The sequence below is a fragment of the Enhydra lutris genome, unplaced genomic scaffold (genome assembly GCF_002288905.1).
Source record: "Enhydra lutris kenyoni isolate GAN:26980312 unplaced genomic scaffold, ASM228890v2 scaffoldscaffold4, whole genome shotgun sequence".
In the NCBI taxonomy this organism is placed as follows: domain Eukaryota; kingdom Metazoa; phylum Chordata; class Mammalia; order Carnivora; family Mustelidae; genus Enhydra; species Enhydra lutris.
In genome coordinates this window covers 11,819,885-11,838,757 of record NW_019154088.1, presented here as the reverse complement: position 1 = coordinate 11,838,757, position 18,873 = coordinate 11,819,885, and the positions used below count along the sequence as shown (strand labels likewise).

Here is an 18,873-nt window from a genome sequence, read left to right as displayed (position 1 = left end):
CTCTCTGCCTACTTGTGATCTCTGTCTGTCAAATAAATAAATAAAATTAAAAAAAAAAAAAATATATATATATATATATATATATTCAAGAAGAGAAATTAAAGATATATATATCAATCAAGTAATATACCATGTTATAGAATTGGAAGTCTCATATTGCTGAGATTATGGGGGTAAGTAAATGGAACACATGCTTAACTGCAATCCCAATCAAAATCCCAGGAAGATTATTTTTTGTAGAAATTGATTGGAAAACAAGGGCACCACTGAAATTCAGTGGGAAAGACAGTCTTGTCAATAAGTGGGACTAGAGGGGCGCCTGGGTGGCTCAGTGGGTTAAAACCTCTGCCTTCAGCTCAGGTCATGATCCCAGGGACCTGGGATCAAGCCCCGCATCGGGCTCTCTGCTCGGCAGGGAGCCTGCTTCCGCCTCTCTCTCTGCCTGCCTCTCTGCCTACTTGTGATCTCTGTCTGTCAAATAAATAAATAAAATCTTAAAAAAAAAAAAAAAGAACCAAACAACTGAGCCACCAAAAAAGAAAATTATAAATAGCCTCTGCATTACTCTTTCAGGATCTGGATACTGAGACTAATATTGAAACAAAGTAATTCTTAGTTATATAAAGTGATCAAACTGAAACAGTCCACCTTCACTGTCCTGGAAGTAGAACTGGTTTTATTTCAAGTTGTAGAAGAGTAAAGAAAAACCATACACGGTGCACTGCAGGCAAAATGAACTAAGTCGGTATTTTCTTTTGCTTTCTCCGTCAGGGCACAATTCACTTGGAGATTAACTCACAATGAAGAGACATAACCTAGCTTCTGGTTTCTCAAAGTATGGGATCATTGGGATCGCCTTGTTGGGAAGGCAGAATCTCAGGCGCCATCTCAGCCCTACTAAATCAGAATCCGTTTCTTATTAACGTTCCCTGGTGATTCATAATACCTCAAAGTTTCCAAAGCCTGATCTAGGTGACTATTAAAAACCCCCAAAAGAAAAACAAATGACACTAAAGGAACTTGTAAAACTGAGATACAAATGCCCATTAGTTATATTTCCAAAAAGCTTAATCATACAAGTAATACAATTAATAAATTTACATTGTAAGTCTGTGAAGATATATGTAAAGCTATGTCTAGAAAGTGAAATTAAAGGAGGCTTAAATTTTCTTCTCAGGATGCCTGGGTGGCTCAGATGGTTAAGCATCTGCCTTTGGCTCAGGTCATCTTTCCCAGGGTCCTAGGATCGAGTCCCTCATCGGGTTCTGTGCTCAGTGGAGAGTCTGCTTCTCCCTCTCTCTCTGCCTCTCCCCCTGCTTATGCTCTCTCTTTCAAATGAATAAATAAAGTCTTAAAAAAATAAAAAAGTAAAATCAATTTCCTCTCAACATCATAGTGTGTCTCTTTGGTGTGTTTTATGTCAATACCCAATTAACAAGAGATAAATGGTTAAAAATATTAAGGTATATTTATGCCAATCAACATCATTCTTAAAAGTAACATAAACTAATATCAGAAAATAGTCAAAACAAATTCCTCAGTAGAAAAAAAAATTCAGACCACAAAAGAGAATGAAAATTACTATTTTATATTAAAAACTCATACACAAATATATATGAGAAAAAAACGAGTATCATAATGACAAATACAATGGTTATATAATAAGTAGTGTGATAAAAGAATAATGTGGGGCTGATTTTACTTTATTTCTAAATTTTCCAAGTTCTCTACATTAAGCGTGTATTATTTATATAGAAAGAAATAATTATTTTTAAAAGATCCTTAGTCCAATTTTACGCAGTTCCTTTAATTCCCTTAGTTATTCTGATTTTATGGTATTGGTTAGAACCAGGTTCCAAAACAGGTATTACCTGTCAATACCTCTGCTTCTTTTAATTCAAATCAACTTTAAAGCATTATCTTCTTCTAGACAAATAACTAAATTTTATAAAGTTTGTCTTTCTCGCCACATGATTATATTACTACTTTGGACCCACCACTAGATTCCACCGAATCTCATCGAAAGCTGAATTTACTTACCACGATGCAATGGTCGGTAAGGAGAATAAATGATGCCAGGGGATCAAATCTGAGGTGAATATCCTCTTGAACAGAAAATAGGTGGTGAACACTCTTACTTCTTCCAGCAGAATCCTAGTTAAAAGCACAGCAGTGACTCTCATGCACATTTATATGTATAATGTTCCAAGATTTAGCTTCCAGTAACATTTGTCCATTATCTCTGAATAGCTGTATTTTTTTCATTTATTTTTTGCTTCTTCCTATAAGCACTTTAAATATAACTTCTTTTAAACCCTGTAATTCTAGATTTGAACTGGAAATATTAGCATGTACTCACAATACATTTTCTCTTAAAGAAAAATTTGTGTTTTCCCTCTGCTCACTGAAAAGGCCTAAAAATAGTAACAAATCTAAGAGCAAGGAGCTAGCTGGGCTAGTGCCCAGATTGTACTCTCAAAATAAAATTTCTCATTATAAGATCAGTGCTCTTTAGAGAAATAGCTGATTCCAGTTCCTGAACAAGAAAGATACAGGGAGAGCTTAAAATATCTTCATGCCAGAAAGCAAGAACACTAACAAAGACTACTGCAATTATATCGAAAGACTTAGTGGCCAACTTGGAGAAGCTCCTACTAGCCAAAGGTAGAACAATTTAAACATCAAAAAATATAAATGCCATGGATTGAAACATACCAGATCTATATATTTTTTTAAATTCTGAATTCACAATGATACTAAAAATAAAAGATTCATTTGGTTACCTTTGGCAGATGCTAGGGAAGCAACTCATTATTCTGAAAATTGATTTAGAAAAGGGAGGGTGGGGGAAGAATTAAGAATTTATCCTACCTTTCCTGTATGAACTTCTCTATCTGAGTACCAAATAGGTAAGGGAATGTTTTTCTTTATGGAACTATTCTAATTAATACTCCTTTTACAAGGAGTGCCAATTTGAATACCACCATTGTACAACTCTAATGATATAATGGATCTAGGCCAAGACCATCAATAGCTGTTGGAAATCCTTCAGTGAAAAGCTGATTAGCTACTTCATAATGAATGGAGGGAAAGGCTGGCAGTGTGCTGGAGCTGGCTTGACAGGCTCACAAAAGCCAATTGTTAAATTTTCAGGAATTTTGCAGGCCAGTTGATATGCTGGTAGCTTCAAATCAGCTATTTTATACTATGGAAATTGGTATAAATCAGGGAAACACGACAAATCAGGGTTCCCTCTTCAAACATGTCCCAAGCTGGTCGTTAGATATTTACCACCACATCACCGGATAAAGTTAACAACACCTGAATACAATGATCAATCCTAACATTACTAAAAGAGGGACAACCAGATATCACAGATTTCTGATAAAAGCATAAAACAACAAATCAAGTATTCCTGCCAAAAAAAGACTCGAACCTTATCAAACCTCTAATCTAACAGCCACTTATAGAAACTAGAGGGGGTGGATGAACATGCTGAATGATACATGAATGTAAACAACGTAAATCAAGAATATCGAAAACTCTACAGGACAAAAGATCCAGTTTCCAAAATTTTCCAAAAAATAAATTGCAAGGAAAAAAAAGGGGGGAGAAGAGAGTGGGACTCTTGTCCGAATTCTGATTTGAACCAACCACATGCTTGTTTTATATATATATGACTAATTGGGAAAACTAAACACTAGATAGCTTGAAATTAAGGAATTACTATTAATTTTTCAAGTGTGATGGTATTATGGTTACATTTTAAAAAATCATTTTTTTAGGAATACATACTGTCATATTACAGATGGAATGACATCAAGATTGGTCAGGAGTTGGTAACTGTTTAAGTCGGCTAAGGGATACATGGGAATTCATTATAGTATTATCTCTTGCATATATTTTTAAGTTTTCTGATCGTACAAAAGTTTTAAAATAGCAAAAAGAATTTGCACATGTGTTTATCAAACTTTTTTGCTCAAAATGTTATTTTAAGTTATACGTTCTTATTTTAAGCAGAGTTTGTCTTTAATTTTGAGATAGATTTCTGGAGTCTGCTCTTTCATTTGGCAAAGTAGGCACAATAAAGTTCTGGTACTCAAACTTTAGTGTACATTGGAACCACCTGGGTGGACTGTTGAAACAGACGGTGGGTCCCATCTGCAGAGTTTCTGATTCAGAAGTTTGGTATGGGACATGAGAATTTACATTTTTAACAAGTTACCAGGTGATGCTGATGTTACTAGTTCAGGAACCATGCTGAAAATTGATCAAAGGGTCTAGTTGCTACTAGGCTGCTCAGACCTATAGACAGTCAGTAAAAATAGTGAGTGGGTAAAATGTTAAGATAATAAATTGATGTTGTCTCTCATAGATTTTTCTCAGACTTATCTATAGTATACTGTATTTGAAAGATTAGAACTTGGGGTACCTGGGTGGCTCATTTGGTTAAGTGTCTGCCTTTGGTTTGGGTCATGATCCCAGGGTTCTGGGATTGAGTCCCGCATTGGGCTCCCTGTTCAGTGGGGAGTCTGCTTCTCCCTCTCCCCCTGTCCCTTTTATGCTCGCTCACTCACTGTCTCTCAAATAAATAAATAATCTTTAAAAATATAAATAAAAGAACAGAACTTTCCCATTGACAAATGAGGGGACCAAGTTCACTATTTAATATTCAGTAGACAAATCCTTTAAAGTTATATAAAAGAAAACAGGGGTGCCTGGGTGGCTCAGTGGGTTGGGCCTCTGCCTTCAGCTTGGGTCATGATCTCAGGGTCCTGGGATCGAGCCACACATCGGGCTCTCTGCTCAGCAGGGAGCTTGCTTCCCCCCACCCCTCTCTCTGCCTGTCTCTCTGCCTACTTGTGATCTGTCAAATAAATAAAGAAATAAAATCTTTTAAAAAATTTCACCAAATTATACTCTTTAAATATGTAGAGTTTTTTGTATGTAAATTATACCTCAATAATATAAGAAATGTTAAAAATGGAAAAAGTAGGGACACCTGGGTGGCTCAGTTGGTTAAGCAGCTGCCTTCAGCTCAGGTCATGATCCCAGCGTCCTGGGATTGAGTCCCACATCGGGCTCCTTGCTCATCAGGGAGCCTGCTTCTCCCTCTGCCTCTGCCTGCCATTCTGTCTGCCTGTGCTTGCTCTCTCTCCCTCTCTCTCTCTGACTAATAAATAAATAAAATCTTAAAAAAAAAAAAAAATGGAAAAAGTATATGTAATTTCACATGTCTACTAAAAATTTAATGAAGCAGCCAGAAATGTTTCAAGGAACATGAGCTATGGTTTTTTCCTCATAAAATCATAGAAGCTGAGGTTTTTGAGGCAATCCAAAGATTTGGGAGGTCCCTATCCCTACTGTGAACACATCTCCTATGGTTGTGCCTCCTCATAACTGTAAATAAAGAAAGGGAATAATTCATTCTAGGTGTACTTGTACCTTCAGGTTTTCTTTCAATAATCCACCTTCTAACAGAAAGAACATTAAGAGTTCATTCCCAATCATCCTTCCTTCCATATCCTCCCTGTGAGTTTCTGCCTCCTAAGCAGAACACTTCAAGGATGCGTGGCATTGCAGAGTGCCTTTTCTTGCTTCTTCATCTATGAACTGGGGATAAAATTCCCTACCATAAAGGATTGTTATATGGATTAAGTAAGAAATTACAAGGGTTCAGCCTTTCCTTGGAAGGAGCTCAGTAAACAGCTCCTTCCTATTCAAAATCCTTCTCTGTGACACACACACACACAAAAGATAATGAAAATAATTACATGTGTTTTCTGAAGGATTACTTAGTAATCTTCAAACTAAGACTTACTATTAGAAGATGAAATAGTTAAAAACTGTCATCAAATCATAAAGTTGTGGAAATTGACAGATTTTTTTTTTTTCCAGAAACTAACTCCTGAGCACAGTCTATCTCCTAAAGAATTTCCTAATGTTGACGAAAGCATTCTATTTTGGTAATGAATGACCACTTACTACCCTGGCAGGTGCTAGTGAATTAAATGCCCCAAGCTGAATTAGAATAGCAGGAAGACTGTTACTACATATGCTATCAGTGCATACTCCCAAAATAAACAAACAAAATCCTCTGGATGCCTTGAGAATTCCCTATCCTACAGCTTCCAAAATAGTGACTCAATTTTCCTATATTTGGAGATAGCAAGCAAAGGCAAGGGTACATAAATACATGTTTTCTGACTTATTCTATTACCTCTGGGTTTGTTGGGGAATTTGCTCCCGTTATTAAAAGACTCCAGGCAAAGCTGAAAGAAAATAAAAGAATGATTTCCTGGGGCCCAAAAAGAGGGGACTGTGCAAACTGAGAAGTCTAGTTTTTTGTCTAACAGAATTATTCCTCAGTGCTCATTTTCAGAAAATACTAAATCCAGTGTATTCAAGGTTTTTGTTAAGATTTTACTTATTTATTTGAGAGAGAGAACATGCCAGGGAAGGGGGCAAGGAGCAGAGAGAGAGGGAGAGAAACAAGCAGACTCCACCTGGAGCACAGAACCTGATGCAGGGCCCAATCCCACAACCCCGAGATCATGACCAGAGCCAAAATCAACAGTTGAATGCTCAACCAACTGAGCCACCCAGGTGCCCCTCAAGTTTTTAATTAACTTAGTTTCATCTCTATCAATTGACTGAAAAAAAAAATCACATCAGAGTTTAGTGTGGTTACAGCCAAATCATTTATATGGCAAGTTGAAAATTACTAACTTACCTGGACAATTACTTCTATGTTATGTGTCCTGTTACTGTAGTTTTGTGGGTTCCACTTCAGTATGAAAATAGGACCAGACAAATGAATAGCTTGCCCTAAATGAACTCCATCAATCTTAACTGTGACAGAAGTAATGGAGGTCAAGGAAAAGGCCAAGACTCTAAAATGAGAACATATATAATAAGCATGTGGTTTTAGATATTTTTACTGCTTTTAGAAAGGAGAATAACTATTATAATCTGAAAAAATATAAATGTAGGCAGAACCATCATACTGTATAATTGTTTATATGATCACTGTTCATGATCTGGTTTCTTTCTGAATGGTGGCTTTTGGAGTTGTATAATTTAGCAAACCTAACCTTGGTGAGAAATTAGAAACTATTTTCGTACTTTTTAGAAAGGAAAATCAATTTTCTTTTGACAAATAAAGCTGGAGTAGATCCAAAGTTCTTTCTGATAAACTCCTTAAATCCTGGTTTTTTACACAGGAAAAGAATATTGGTTAGACATCTTACTTTGTTAATCTCATGTTAATCCTACCATCTACTCATTTGGTTCCCAACATATCTGTCCACAAGAAGCAAGAGCACAAACAGAATCAATTAATCAGATTAATTAGTATATCTTTTTAAAAGTAGAGCATCCAAAAATGATAAGAGTGCCATAAAATTTGTACTCATTTGCCTGGTAACATTATAAATTAGTATCTGTTCTAAAAAGTAATTGGGTACCTTATGCACTGCTCGTGGTAATGTAAAATGGTACATTCACTATGGAAAACAGTATGGTGGTTCCTCAAAAAATTAAACATATAATTACTATGTGATCCAGCAATTCCGTTTCCAGACATATGCCCACAACTACCAAAAGCAGGGATATGAACTGAGTATACTCCCATTCACAGTAGCATTATTCACAATAGCCAAAAGGTGGAAGCAAAAGTATTGACAGACGAATAAACAAAATATTGTATATACACACAAAGGAATATTGGCCCGCCTTAAAAAAGCAAAGGAATTCTAACACACTCTACAACATGGAGGAACCTTGAGGATATTATGTTCAAGAAGCCAGCCAATTAGGGACGCCTGGGTGGCTTAGTCCGTTGAGCCATTGCCTTCAGCTCAGGTCATGATCCCAGAGTCCTGGGATCAAATCCTGCATTGGGCTCCTTGCTCAGTGGGGAGCCTGCTTCTCTCTCTGCTTCTGCCTGCCACTCTGCCTGCTTGTGCTCTCTCTTTCTCTAACTCTGACAAATAAATAAATAAAATCTTTTTAAAAAATTTAAAAAAATAAAAAAAGGCCAGCCAGTTAAAGGACAAATACTGTAGGATTCTCTTATATGATGTTCCTAGAATAATGAAATTCATAGAGACAGACCAGTAGAATGGGTGTTGCCACAGGCTGGGAAAAGGGGGAAATCGGGGAGTTATTGTTGGATGGGTACAGAGTTTCAGTTTGGAAAGATGGAAGTGTTGATGATGGATGGTGGTGATGATTGCCTAACAGTATCAGTGTACTTTAATGCCACTGAACTGTACACCTAAATGCTGGTGAAATGACACATTTTATGTTCCATATATTGTACCACAATTTCTTAAAAAGAATAATGATTTTAGTTAAAAAAAAAAAGTAATTGGGCAATCTCTAACAAGAGTCATAAAAGAATTCATAATGTTTCACCAAGATTCCCACCTCTAGAACTTTATCTAAAGAAATTATTCAAATGGGAAAAGCATCTACATGCATCAGATGCTCATTCCCAAGATAGAAAATAAATGAAAAAGTTCACCAATAAGATAGGAAAATAGTTAGAAAAAATTGTAGAGCATTCTCTCTGTTGAGAGAAAAAAAAGTAGGAATTGTTTACAGTCTGTGCCCTATCCTTACAACTATGAAAAAACATGCCTCAAAGAGAATGCTTGAGAAGGAAAAGTCAGAAATGTCATTAACAGCTCTCTCTGGGGCTAGGGGGATTACAGCAAGGCAAAACATGAAAATAAAATGACAGTGGTAGGGCTATCGGTTTCTGGATTTTTTTAAAAAATTTCAACAGCTTAAAAAATTATTTTTTAACTGAATGGGAATGAAGCAATAAGCATTTTATCTTTATATAATGTTCAGATTGTTGGGAAAATTAAAGTGGGGCTTCTCATTGCTTTCACATGAGATTATAATCACATTGACTTATTCTCCATTAATATCAAACTGAAAGTAAATTCTGAAAGAGTGCTACATACCTGATGTGTGTTGAATGAAGGAGTCTTTCTAGTGGTTCATGTCTAGCACAACTATATAAGAGTGACTTGGGATTAGTGATAAGAACCACAGGCCACTCGCCAAAGACCAAATCTGCAAAGCTAAAGAGGTCATGGTCAAAAGCAAAGATCCGGTACCTAGAGACCAGAAGACAATAAGGTAATTTAGTCACTGCGTATTATAAGAGGGTATGAAGGTAATACACAGAACAAATGTAAAAATATAGTTTCTGAGATCATGAATTTATACAAAGTAAATAATATTGTTTCTGTCCTTCTTCCCTTGTCCCTATCGCTTTATAGTTCATGTTTGTCACAAATGGGATCTCATTGAAGACATAATTTAACTGTGCCCTAGGACAATGCCTGGTACATAGCATGCACCCTTTCAAACAATGTTTTCAAACAAATGCTTGATAAATTAATTCATTTGGTTTCTGTACTTTAAGACTGTTTTGAATCTAAGACATTCATCATAAGCCTATACCTGACATTCCTCATCTCATCAAAAATGTTAATATTAACATGAACACAATCAGAAATCTTTCATTCTTCTTTCAAACCTTTATTTCTATAATTTCAAAGAAATTAACAAAACTTATTTTGGTTTTCTAAATGCATGGTGAGAGGTACAGAGAGTCATTAAAGAATAACCAAAATTTTATATTTTCTACTTTTTAAACTGAGAAAAGAAATGATTTGACTATGGCAGAAACAATAGTGCTCACCAAATACTCCACGTGCTCCCCTGCATTGCCCAGTCTCCCTGGTATTAGGTTGGGACCATGTGACTATTTCTGGTCAATGGGCTGTGAACAGAAGTGACATGTATCACACTTCTGGTCCAAAGTACTTAAGAGTGGGTTTAAGTTCTCCATGCTCTCTTCCCTGCCCTGGAATTGAGGTGTTAAGATGGAGGAAGTCTGAATCCCTGAGTCACCCCACGGAAGAGAGATGCCCTGGCTCATACCAGATTTACATATATGAAAAAATAAACATCTGTTGTGTTATTTGTATCCACAACAAAGCCTAGCCTAATATTACTAATATACTTTTAAAAGCTCTTCTATTATCCTAAAGCAACTTAAATGTTTAGAAGGGCAGGTAAAGGTTAGGTCCTTCCGGTAAAACCCCAGGGTTGGAACAACAGGAGAGCAGGTGGGAAGAGAAAGAGAGGAAATGGTTTCATGACATCACTTAACTTGTAACTATAGCATTTATAAGAAGTAAAGAAGCTGATCAAGGATTAGGAAGGCTATCTGGTAAAAGGCAATCCCAGCCCAACCCACAACCTCACAGTCATGAATAGACAGGTCTTAGCTCAAAGTAATTACAGTTGCCAACTAACTACAGGCTTCAAGCATACCTTTAGACAGTTTCTAACAGAGCCATTTGAAATGATTAAGTACCTTACAAGATGTAAAGCTATCTTTTAATTCATGGAAGTAGTTAAAAATAGATAACATATTTAGCTTGAAAAATATTTACTGAATAAAATCTTCAGAGAAGTGAGTGTGAATAAATTAAACAGTAATTGATAAAACAATGTTCAACAATGAGATGATACTCTTCCATATTTAAGCTACTGTACTTAGTTATTCTCAAAATATGTATTTAGTTCTTGTCTCTTTATATACTTAACTATACTGTATGCTTTTGATAAACAGGTTATGTTTTCTCACAGAAAGATTTTAATCTTAATAAAACCAACTATTGTGTATTTGAAGAACTTAAAGCACTAACATTGTAATGAATACCAAGGTAGATATAAAGTTCAGAAGGTGATACACTTACAATTCTAAAGTAAGTGTGGTCCATAGAGCACCTGGTGGGCTTTAAAAAAAAAATGCAGTTTCTTGAGTCCTAAACCAGACCCATACAATCAAATTCTGTGGAGATAGGGCCTCCAAACTGTTATTTTTAATAACCTCCTCCACAATCCTTGTGCAACCTAGAGTTTGAGATCCATTTCCAAATGGATGCATCTTGAAAATCCAATGTAACACAGTGAGAGCAAATATAACTCTTGCAATGAGGTTTTTCACACCAACACACACAATATCTATATTACTTTAAAAACTTAGGGAAATCAAAAGTTCTCCCTTGACTGGGATCACCCATGATAGCAATAAGAAAACTATCATTTTAGCAAAACTTACATGTTTAAGTTTTATTTTGTGGGGTAGTTCCCTTACCTTCTGTTCTCTTTCCAGTCTCCCACCTCAAGTTCCAAAGTGCCCTGGAGGTGACGCGTGTGCAAAACAGGCATGAGTCCACCGAGAGTGTGCAGGTGCCCACACAAATATGCTGTAGCTGAACTAATTAACGAAAAATGAACAGAATAAGTGAACAGGTAACTTGTTACGCCAAACTAATAAAAAGATCTCTTCAGGAGAGTAAGAGGAACATAAAAGAATTACAAGCAATTAATTTTTATTTTGGAAGCCTGTCTCACCTCATTATAGACCGAATTCCAGGTGATGGAGAAAGGATAGTGGATGTTGTATAGTGTCCAAACCAAATACTGTGGTTGCTCTGACTACTTTCTTTGGCCAGTAGGAGAAGTTCCTCCATCCGCCTCTGAAATAGGAGAAAAACAGAGGGATTTTTAATCAGGGCTCAGGTTGAAATCTACACATTAAACATCTCCCTTGAAGTTTTATACTAATATTATGTCTAAGGCCTAAGCCTTACTAATTAATGGCCTGTATGGACCTGTATAAATTTCAAACTGTTTTCATATACATTATAATTCATTTGATCCTAAAAATAACTCTGTGCTAAGTAGGACAAGTATTAGTCGCATTTGATAGATGAGGAAACTGAGAAATAGAGAACAATCTTTAAATGGCATAAATTTATTTCTTTAATAGAAATTCTTTACAGAAATTTCTTTACAGAAAATAAGAAGAACCACTGATCTTTTCAGTCCTGTATGCTACATTGCAATTAATAAAGAAGAACTTGAAACTAAACTTCTAAAATAAGATGTACATATGCTATACCTGAATGTTCACAACAGCTCAACTCAGAATAGCCAAAAACTAGAAACCATCAGTATATCCAAACAATGGAATGTTATGCAGTGATAAAAAGGACAGAATTACTCAAACACACAGAAATATGGATGAATCGCAGAAACATTACACTGAGCAAAAGAAGCCAGACAGAAGAAGAGTATATACTATATGATTTCATTTACATAAAATTCTTTATATATCTATCTATATCTATATCTATATCTTTATATATCTATATAATCTATACTGACAGAAAACCCATCAATGGTTCTCTAGGATTGGGGTGAAGACTGACTACAAGAGAGAACTTTCTAGGATGACAGAAATGTTCTATCTTGATTGTGGTGACAGGTATACCAGCATACATATTTTTTGTCAAAACTCTTCAAACACTTAAAATGAGTGCATTTTATTGTATGTAAATCATCCATCATAAAGCTGATTTCAAAAATAACTTGTACAGCGGGCGCCTGGGTGGCTCAGTGGGTTAAGCCACTGCCTTCGGCTCAGGTCATGATCTCAGGGTCCTGGATCGAGTCCCGCATTGGGCTCTCTGCTCAGCAGGGAGCCTGCTTCCCTTCCTTTCTCTCTGCCTGCCTCTCTGCCTACTTGTGATCTCTGTCTGTCAAATAAATAAATAAAATCTTTAAAAAAAAAAAAATAACTTGTACAGGGGCACCTAGGTGGCTCAGTTGGTTAAGCAACTGCTCAGATCATGATCCCAGGGTCCTGGGCTCGAGTCCCGCATCCCTCGAGCAGGGAGCCTGCTTCTCCCTCTCCCTTTGCTCTACACCCCTGCTTGCGCATGCATAAGCACTCTTCCTTTCTCTCTCTCTCTCAAATAAATAAAATCTTAAAAAAAATAACTTGTACATGTATAAATATATATTATCTATAAAGTGCTTATAGCAATGAATTCTTGGACCGTACCTTCAGGGTTTCTAATTTGACAAGTCTTGGGGAAAGTCTGAGAATCTGCATTTTGAGTCCAACTGATTTTCATGCAGATGATCTTTGAATCATATATTAAAAAACACTGCTCTAAGGAGTAGCCTTTAAAATAATAAGTTAAAAAACTGTCTAAAGACATTTGGGAGATAAGAAACAAAATATACCTTCATTAAATAAAATGTGTAGTATAACACAATGCATCTCACAATAGTCTATTCACTTGATTTCAAGGTCTTCTGAACCCTCGTATCTTTGAATCTCTCTTGGCACTTAGCAAATTCTGCCCTTTATTATAGTTATCTCTGCACTAGTCTTAACGCCCCTCCACTACAGTAAATATTCTAAGAGGCAAGTGACTTGATCTTATCGCTCTTGTATGCTTATAGGCAGGTACATACGTCTTCCTATGGGTATGCGCTTATTAGTGAGCTGACATCTGTTGTACTACGAAATAATGGGAGGGTCTCAGATGTGACTTTCTAGACAGTTTTAATCCAGCAACAGTTTTCACCTCACTTGCTTTAACGGAAATTTATTTACTTCAGTAGTTGTCCTTCTTTTATTAAAATAAATAGAGTCCATTAGTTAGAAATGGCAACCGTGGGGATTTAGGAATATACCCCATAGTATAAAAGCTGTATGCCCTGCACCTTGCAAAGAGTATGCTGCACTTAGTACATATTTAATAAATGTTTACTGAATAAATATAAAATATGAGGTACTTCTTTATGAGATTTTGGGACTAGAACAGGGATAGCAATGATAGTGCTCAAGTAGCCAGTGATTTCTTCTAGCCATACTTGTAACCACAGTAAAATTTTTCGCAAGAATTTCTAGATAAGAACTGGTTTACCTAGATAACCTTAAGTGAGCCACATTTATCCAAGAAAAAACAAAATAGGTTAGCTACAAAGGGAAGGTAGATTTTTACTGTACCTCATCTAAAATTCCAAAGAAATTATAGGGTCTCTTAGGCCCTGGATTTGGGGTGGCATCCAAAGAGATGAAAGAATAGTTTCCAAAGGGAGTACTGTGGACATAATGGAAAGAGCCATCCTTACGTACAGCAGAATATTTCCTAAAAAATACAAGACAGGAAAGTTTTAGTGCAATCATAAAAAAATAGAATGAGTTGAAATTCCTCCCCGTATATCACACTATATTTTGCCTCCCTTTGATAATTTCCTAATCTGACAGAGAAATACATCAATTATTCACAATAAGCTGATTAAAAGAAATTTTAAAGATTTTTTTTCCCATTGTCTACAAAGATTTAGGCCAACTAATTCATAAGTAACCAAACACAAGGTCATCAAGCAAAGCAGAGAAGGAAATGGCTAGTTTAGGCAATCCACTGAACATTTAAAGAGAGATCAATCAGAATCCAGTGAAATGGTACTTATCCATCATTGAAAAATTTAGTGAGGACCTACTAAAGTACCTAGCAGAATTCTTGGAGTAGTGGGATATAAAAGGTATTTGCATCCTGAAACAAGATTATAGAGACTTAACTCACAATAAAGCCTTGCAAAGATGAAGTCATCAAGCCAGGAGAAAAATGTTAGCTAGGTCTGGGTCAGTAAATCTTCTTCAGTTCCTAAAAATACAGCTGTAACATACACGGGGTATACATTCAGTAATGAAAGTCCTCACTACCTAAGTATTAACAGTGTTCATGTGTCTGTAAGGTTGGAGAATGAAGAATAGGGGGAGAGGGTAGGTAACATAGTACACAGTGTAGGAACTCATTAGTTTTTGTTGAATAAATGTGAAGGAAGGTATAGATTGGGGACATACCTATATTATTCAAATGTCAAAACATTATAAGAAAATAGATAAGGCACATAGGGAAAAATACAAATAAACTCCTGAAACCTAATGTGCTATCGGGGAGCTATATTTCAGCCATGATAGCCATCTAAATCTATCATAAAATAAATAGATTATCACAGATAGTATAATTAAAAGTCAATTAGCTCTATTGCCTCCCTTCCTGGTATTTTTAAATTTTCTATTTTGGGAGGCACCTGGCTCAGTTAAGGAGCAACTCTTGATTTCAGCTCAGATCATGATCTCAGGGTCATAGGATCCAGCCCAGCACTGGGCTTGGCACTCAGCATCGTGTCTGCTTATCCCTTTCCCTCTGCTCCTCCCCTGGTCACATGGGCTCACGCATGTGCACACTCTCCCTCTCTGAAATAAATAAAATCTATTAAAAAAATTAAATTTTCAGGGCGCCTGGGTGACTCAGTTGGTTGAGCGTCTGCCTTTGGCTTGAGTCGTGATCCCAGGGTCCTGGGATAGAGCCCCACATCGGGTTCCCTGCTCAGCAGGGAGCCTGCTTCTCCCTCTCCCACTCCCCCTGCTTGTGTTCCCTCTCTTGCTGTCTCTCTCTGTCAAATGAATAAATAAAATCTTTAAATAAAGTAAAATAAAATAAAATATTCTATTTCAATTTTTTTTCTCAGTAAAATTTTTATTTATATTTTTCCTGCTTAATTTGTTTTCAGTTATTCTTTAGGATCTTATAATCTCACATATACTGTTTCCTTTCCTATATTTTTAACACATTAAAATCAACTATCAACCCAACTACTTGAAAATAGAGATTAAAATATATGATAGCTATTAACATTTTTTGAATTATGGATTTTGATATTCTCTGGGGGGTTCTTAAGATCAAGATTTAGCTTTAAGATTTTTTTGTTCACCCCAATTCAGTTTTCCTTTCCTTCTCTTACTGTCCTCCGTATTATTCCTTATGCTCACAAGTGAAACCATATGATAATTGACTTTCAAGAGACTATGTTCTCTGAGAAATAAACTGAGGGTTTTGGAAGGAAGGGGGGGTGGGAAGATGGGTGAGCCTGGTGATGTGGAGGGCACATATTGCATGGAGCATTGGGTGTGGTGCATAAACAATGAATCTTGGAACACTGAAGAAATTTAAAAAAATTTTTTTTTAAAAATCACAGTACCATGTTATGTAAATAAACAAATATGAGTGTTTTTTTTTAGTAGGAAAAAAAAGATTTTTTTCATTCAGTCACTCCTGGGTGACTCAGTCAGTTTAGCGTCTGCCTTCGGGTCAGGTCACGATCCCAGACTCCTAGGATTGAGTCCCACATCAGGCTCCTTGCTCAGCGGGGAGCCTGCTTCTGCCTCTGCCTGCTATTCTCCCTGCTTGTGCTCACTCTCTTGCTCTCCCTCTCTGACAAATAAATAAAATCCTTAAAAAAACTTTTTTTTTCCCTTCAGGTTGATATATCTGTAATGTCCACATTTCAGGCTGTTAAAATGCTGCTTATTAAAAATTCAGATAGAGTTTAGGTGCTCAGAAACAAAAATATAAAGGTAAGAAACCTTCAAGTGACTAATAGCTTTACCCTCCAGATAACCAGTCAGACCCAAAGTCCTGTTAATTCTTCCTTGAAAATGTTCCCTAGTTCCATTCCACAGTCACCATGAAAGATACAAATAGATAATAGAAAATGAAAGATAGTTTGTTCCAGCTCTTTGAAAAATGCCAGTGGAATTTTGATCGGGATGGCATTGAAAGTATAGATTGCTCTAGGCAGTATAGACATTTTAACAATGTTTATTCTTCTGATCCATGAGCATGAAATACTCTTAAATCTTTTTGTGTCTCCTTCAATTTCTTTCATGAGTGTTCTGTAGTTCCTTAAGTATAGATCCTTTACCTCTTTGGTTAGGTTTATTCCCAGGTATCTTATGGTTCCTGGTGCTATAGTAAATGGAATCGATTCTCTAATTTCCCTTTCTATATTTTTTGTTAGTGTATAAGAAAGCAATTGATTTTGTATCCTGCCACATTACTGAATTGCTCTAGTAGTTTGGGGGTGGAGTCTTTTGGGTTTTCCATATAAAGTATCATGTCATCTGCGAAGAGAAAGAGTTTGACTTCTCCTTTGCCAATTTGAATACCTTTTATTTCTTTTTGTTGTCTGATTGCTGTTGCTAGGCCTTCTAGTACTATGTTGAACAACAGTGGTGAGAGTGGACATCCTTGTCATGTTCCTGATCTCAAAGGGAAGGCTGTCAGCTTTTTCCCATTGAGGATGATATTCACTGTGGGTTTTTTATAAATAGATTTTATGACAATCCTAAAATTTGTATGGAACCAGAAGAGACCCTGAATTGCTAAGGAAATGTTGAAAAAAGAAAAACAAAACTGGGGGCATCACATTGCCTGATTTCAAGCTTTACTACAAAGCTGTGATCACCAAGACAGCATGGTATTGGCACAAAAACAGACACATAGACCAGTGGAACAGAGTAGAGAGCCCAGATATGGACCCGCAACTCTATGGTCAAATAATCTTTGACAAAGCAGGAAAAAATATACAGTAGAAAAAAGACAGTCTCTTCAATAAATGGTGCTGGGAAAATTGGACAACTATGGATAGAGGAATGAAACTCGACCATTCTCTTACACCATACTTCCTTCAAGACATGTCCCCAAAGGCAAAGGAAACAAAAGCGAAAATGAACTTTTGGGACTTCATCAAGATAAAAAGTTTCTGCACAGCAAAGGAAACAGTCAACAAAACAAAGAGGCAGCCCACAGAATGGGAGAAGATATTCGCAAATGACACTACAGACAAAGGGCTGATATCCAAAATCTATAAAGAACTCCTCAAACTCAACACACACGAAACAGATAATCACATCAAAAAATGGGCAGAAGATATGAACAGACACTTCTCCAAAGAAGACATACAAATGGCTAACAGACACATGAAAAAATGTTCATCATTAGCAATCAGGGAGATTCAAATCAAAACCACACTGAGATACCACCTTACACAAGTTAGAATGGCCAAAATCAACAAGACAGGAAACAACATGCGTTGGAGAGGATGTGGTGAAAGGGGAACCCTCTTGCACTGTTGGTGGGAATGCAAGTTGGTGCAGCCACTTTGGAAAACAGTGTGGAGGTTCCTTAAGAAATTAAAAATAGACCCTGCAATTGCACTACTGGGTATTTGCCCCAAAGATACAGATGTAGTGAAAAAAAGGGCCATCTATACCCCAAAGTTCATAGCAGCAATGGCCACAGTTGTCAAACTGTGGAAAGAACCAAGATGCCCTTCAACAGACAAATGGATAAAGAAGATATGGTCTATATATACAATGGAGTATTATGCCTCCATCAGAAAGGATGAATACCCAACTTTTCTATCAACATGGACGGGATTGGAAGAGATTATGCCGAGTGAAATAAGTCAAGCAGAGAGAGTGAATTATCATATGGTTTCACTTACTCGTGGAGCATAAGGAATAACACAGAGGACATTGGGAGATGGAGAGAAGTGAGTTAGGGGAAATCAGAGGGGGAGATGAGCCATGAGAGACTGTGGACTCTGAGAAACAAATTGAGGGTTTTGGAGTGGAAGGGGTTGGGGGGTTGGGTGAGCCTGGTGGTGGGTATTAAGGAGGACACGTATTGCATGGAGTAGTGGGTGAGGTGCATAAACAATGAATTTTGGAACACTGAAAAGAAATTAAATTTATTTTAATTTAAAAAAAAAGAAAATGAAAGATTTCCATCTCCGACCTTTTCCTTTCTCACATTGAAAAGGGACAACTTTGTCCTCCAAGTTATGGTGACTCTAATTATATGTTAACCAATGCTGTTTGACCTGCCACCCTCCAGCTGATGACACTGTCCCCATATCTATGGACTTTGTTAGATGGGGTATATCTCCTATACATTTCAGAAATAGCCCTTCCATATCATGCCTGGACTATTACAGGACTCCTCTATTCTACAAAACTCCAATCTCCCTGTTTTTTGCTTATTATCCCTATCTTTTTTCTTTTTTGTTGTGTGATTGCCCTTTATAAAGTATTATTTCATTATGTGACTTGTCTCCTTAGGAATCTAT

General features: G+C 36.6%; 1 protein-coding gene across 5 annotated transcripts in view; it reads right to left on the bottom strand.

Annotated features, from left to right (window-relative positions):
- Positions 1-18,873, bottom strand: part of LOC111139070 (transmembrane protein 62) — a 53,005-nt gene that overhangs the window by 9,987 nt on the left and 24,145 nt on the right. For all 5 annotated transcript variants that reach the window (XM_022491232.1, XM_022491223.1, XM_022491211.1 and 2 more), the window contains 6 exons: positions 13,901-14,042; positions 11,449-11,573; positions 11,189-11,311; positions 8,976-9,131; positions 6,734-6,893; positions 2,041-2,154 (listed from right to left, as the gene is read on the bottom strand). In XM_022491232.1, coding sequence (XP_022346940.1) covers positions 2,041-2,154; positions 6,734-6,893; positions 8,976-9,131; positions 11,189-11,311; positions 11,449-11,573; positions 13,901-14,042 — 820 coding nt within the window. The remainder of the gene's footprint in view (positions 1-2,040; positions 2,155-6,733; positions 6,894-8,975; positions 9,132-11,188; positions 11,312-11,448; positions 11,574-13,900; positions 14,043-18,873) is intronic.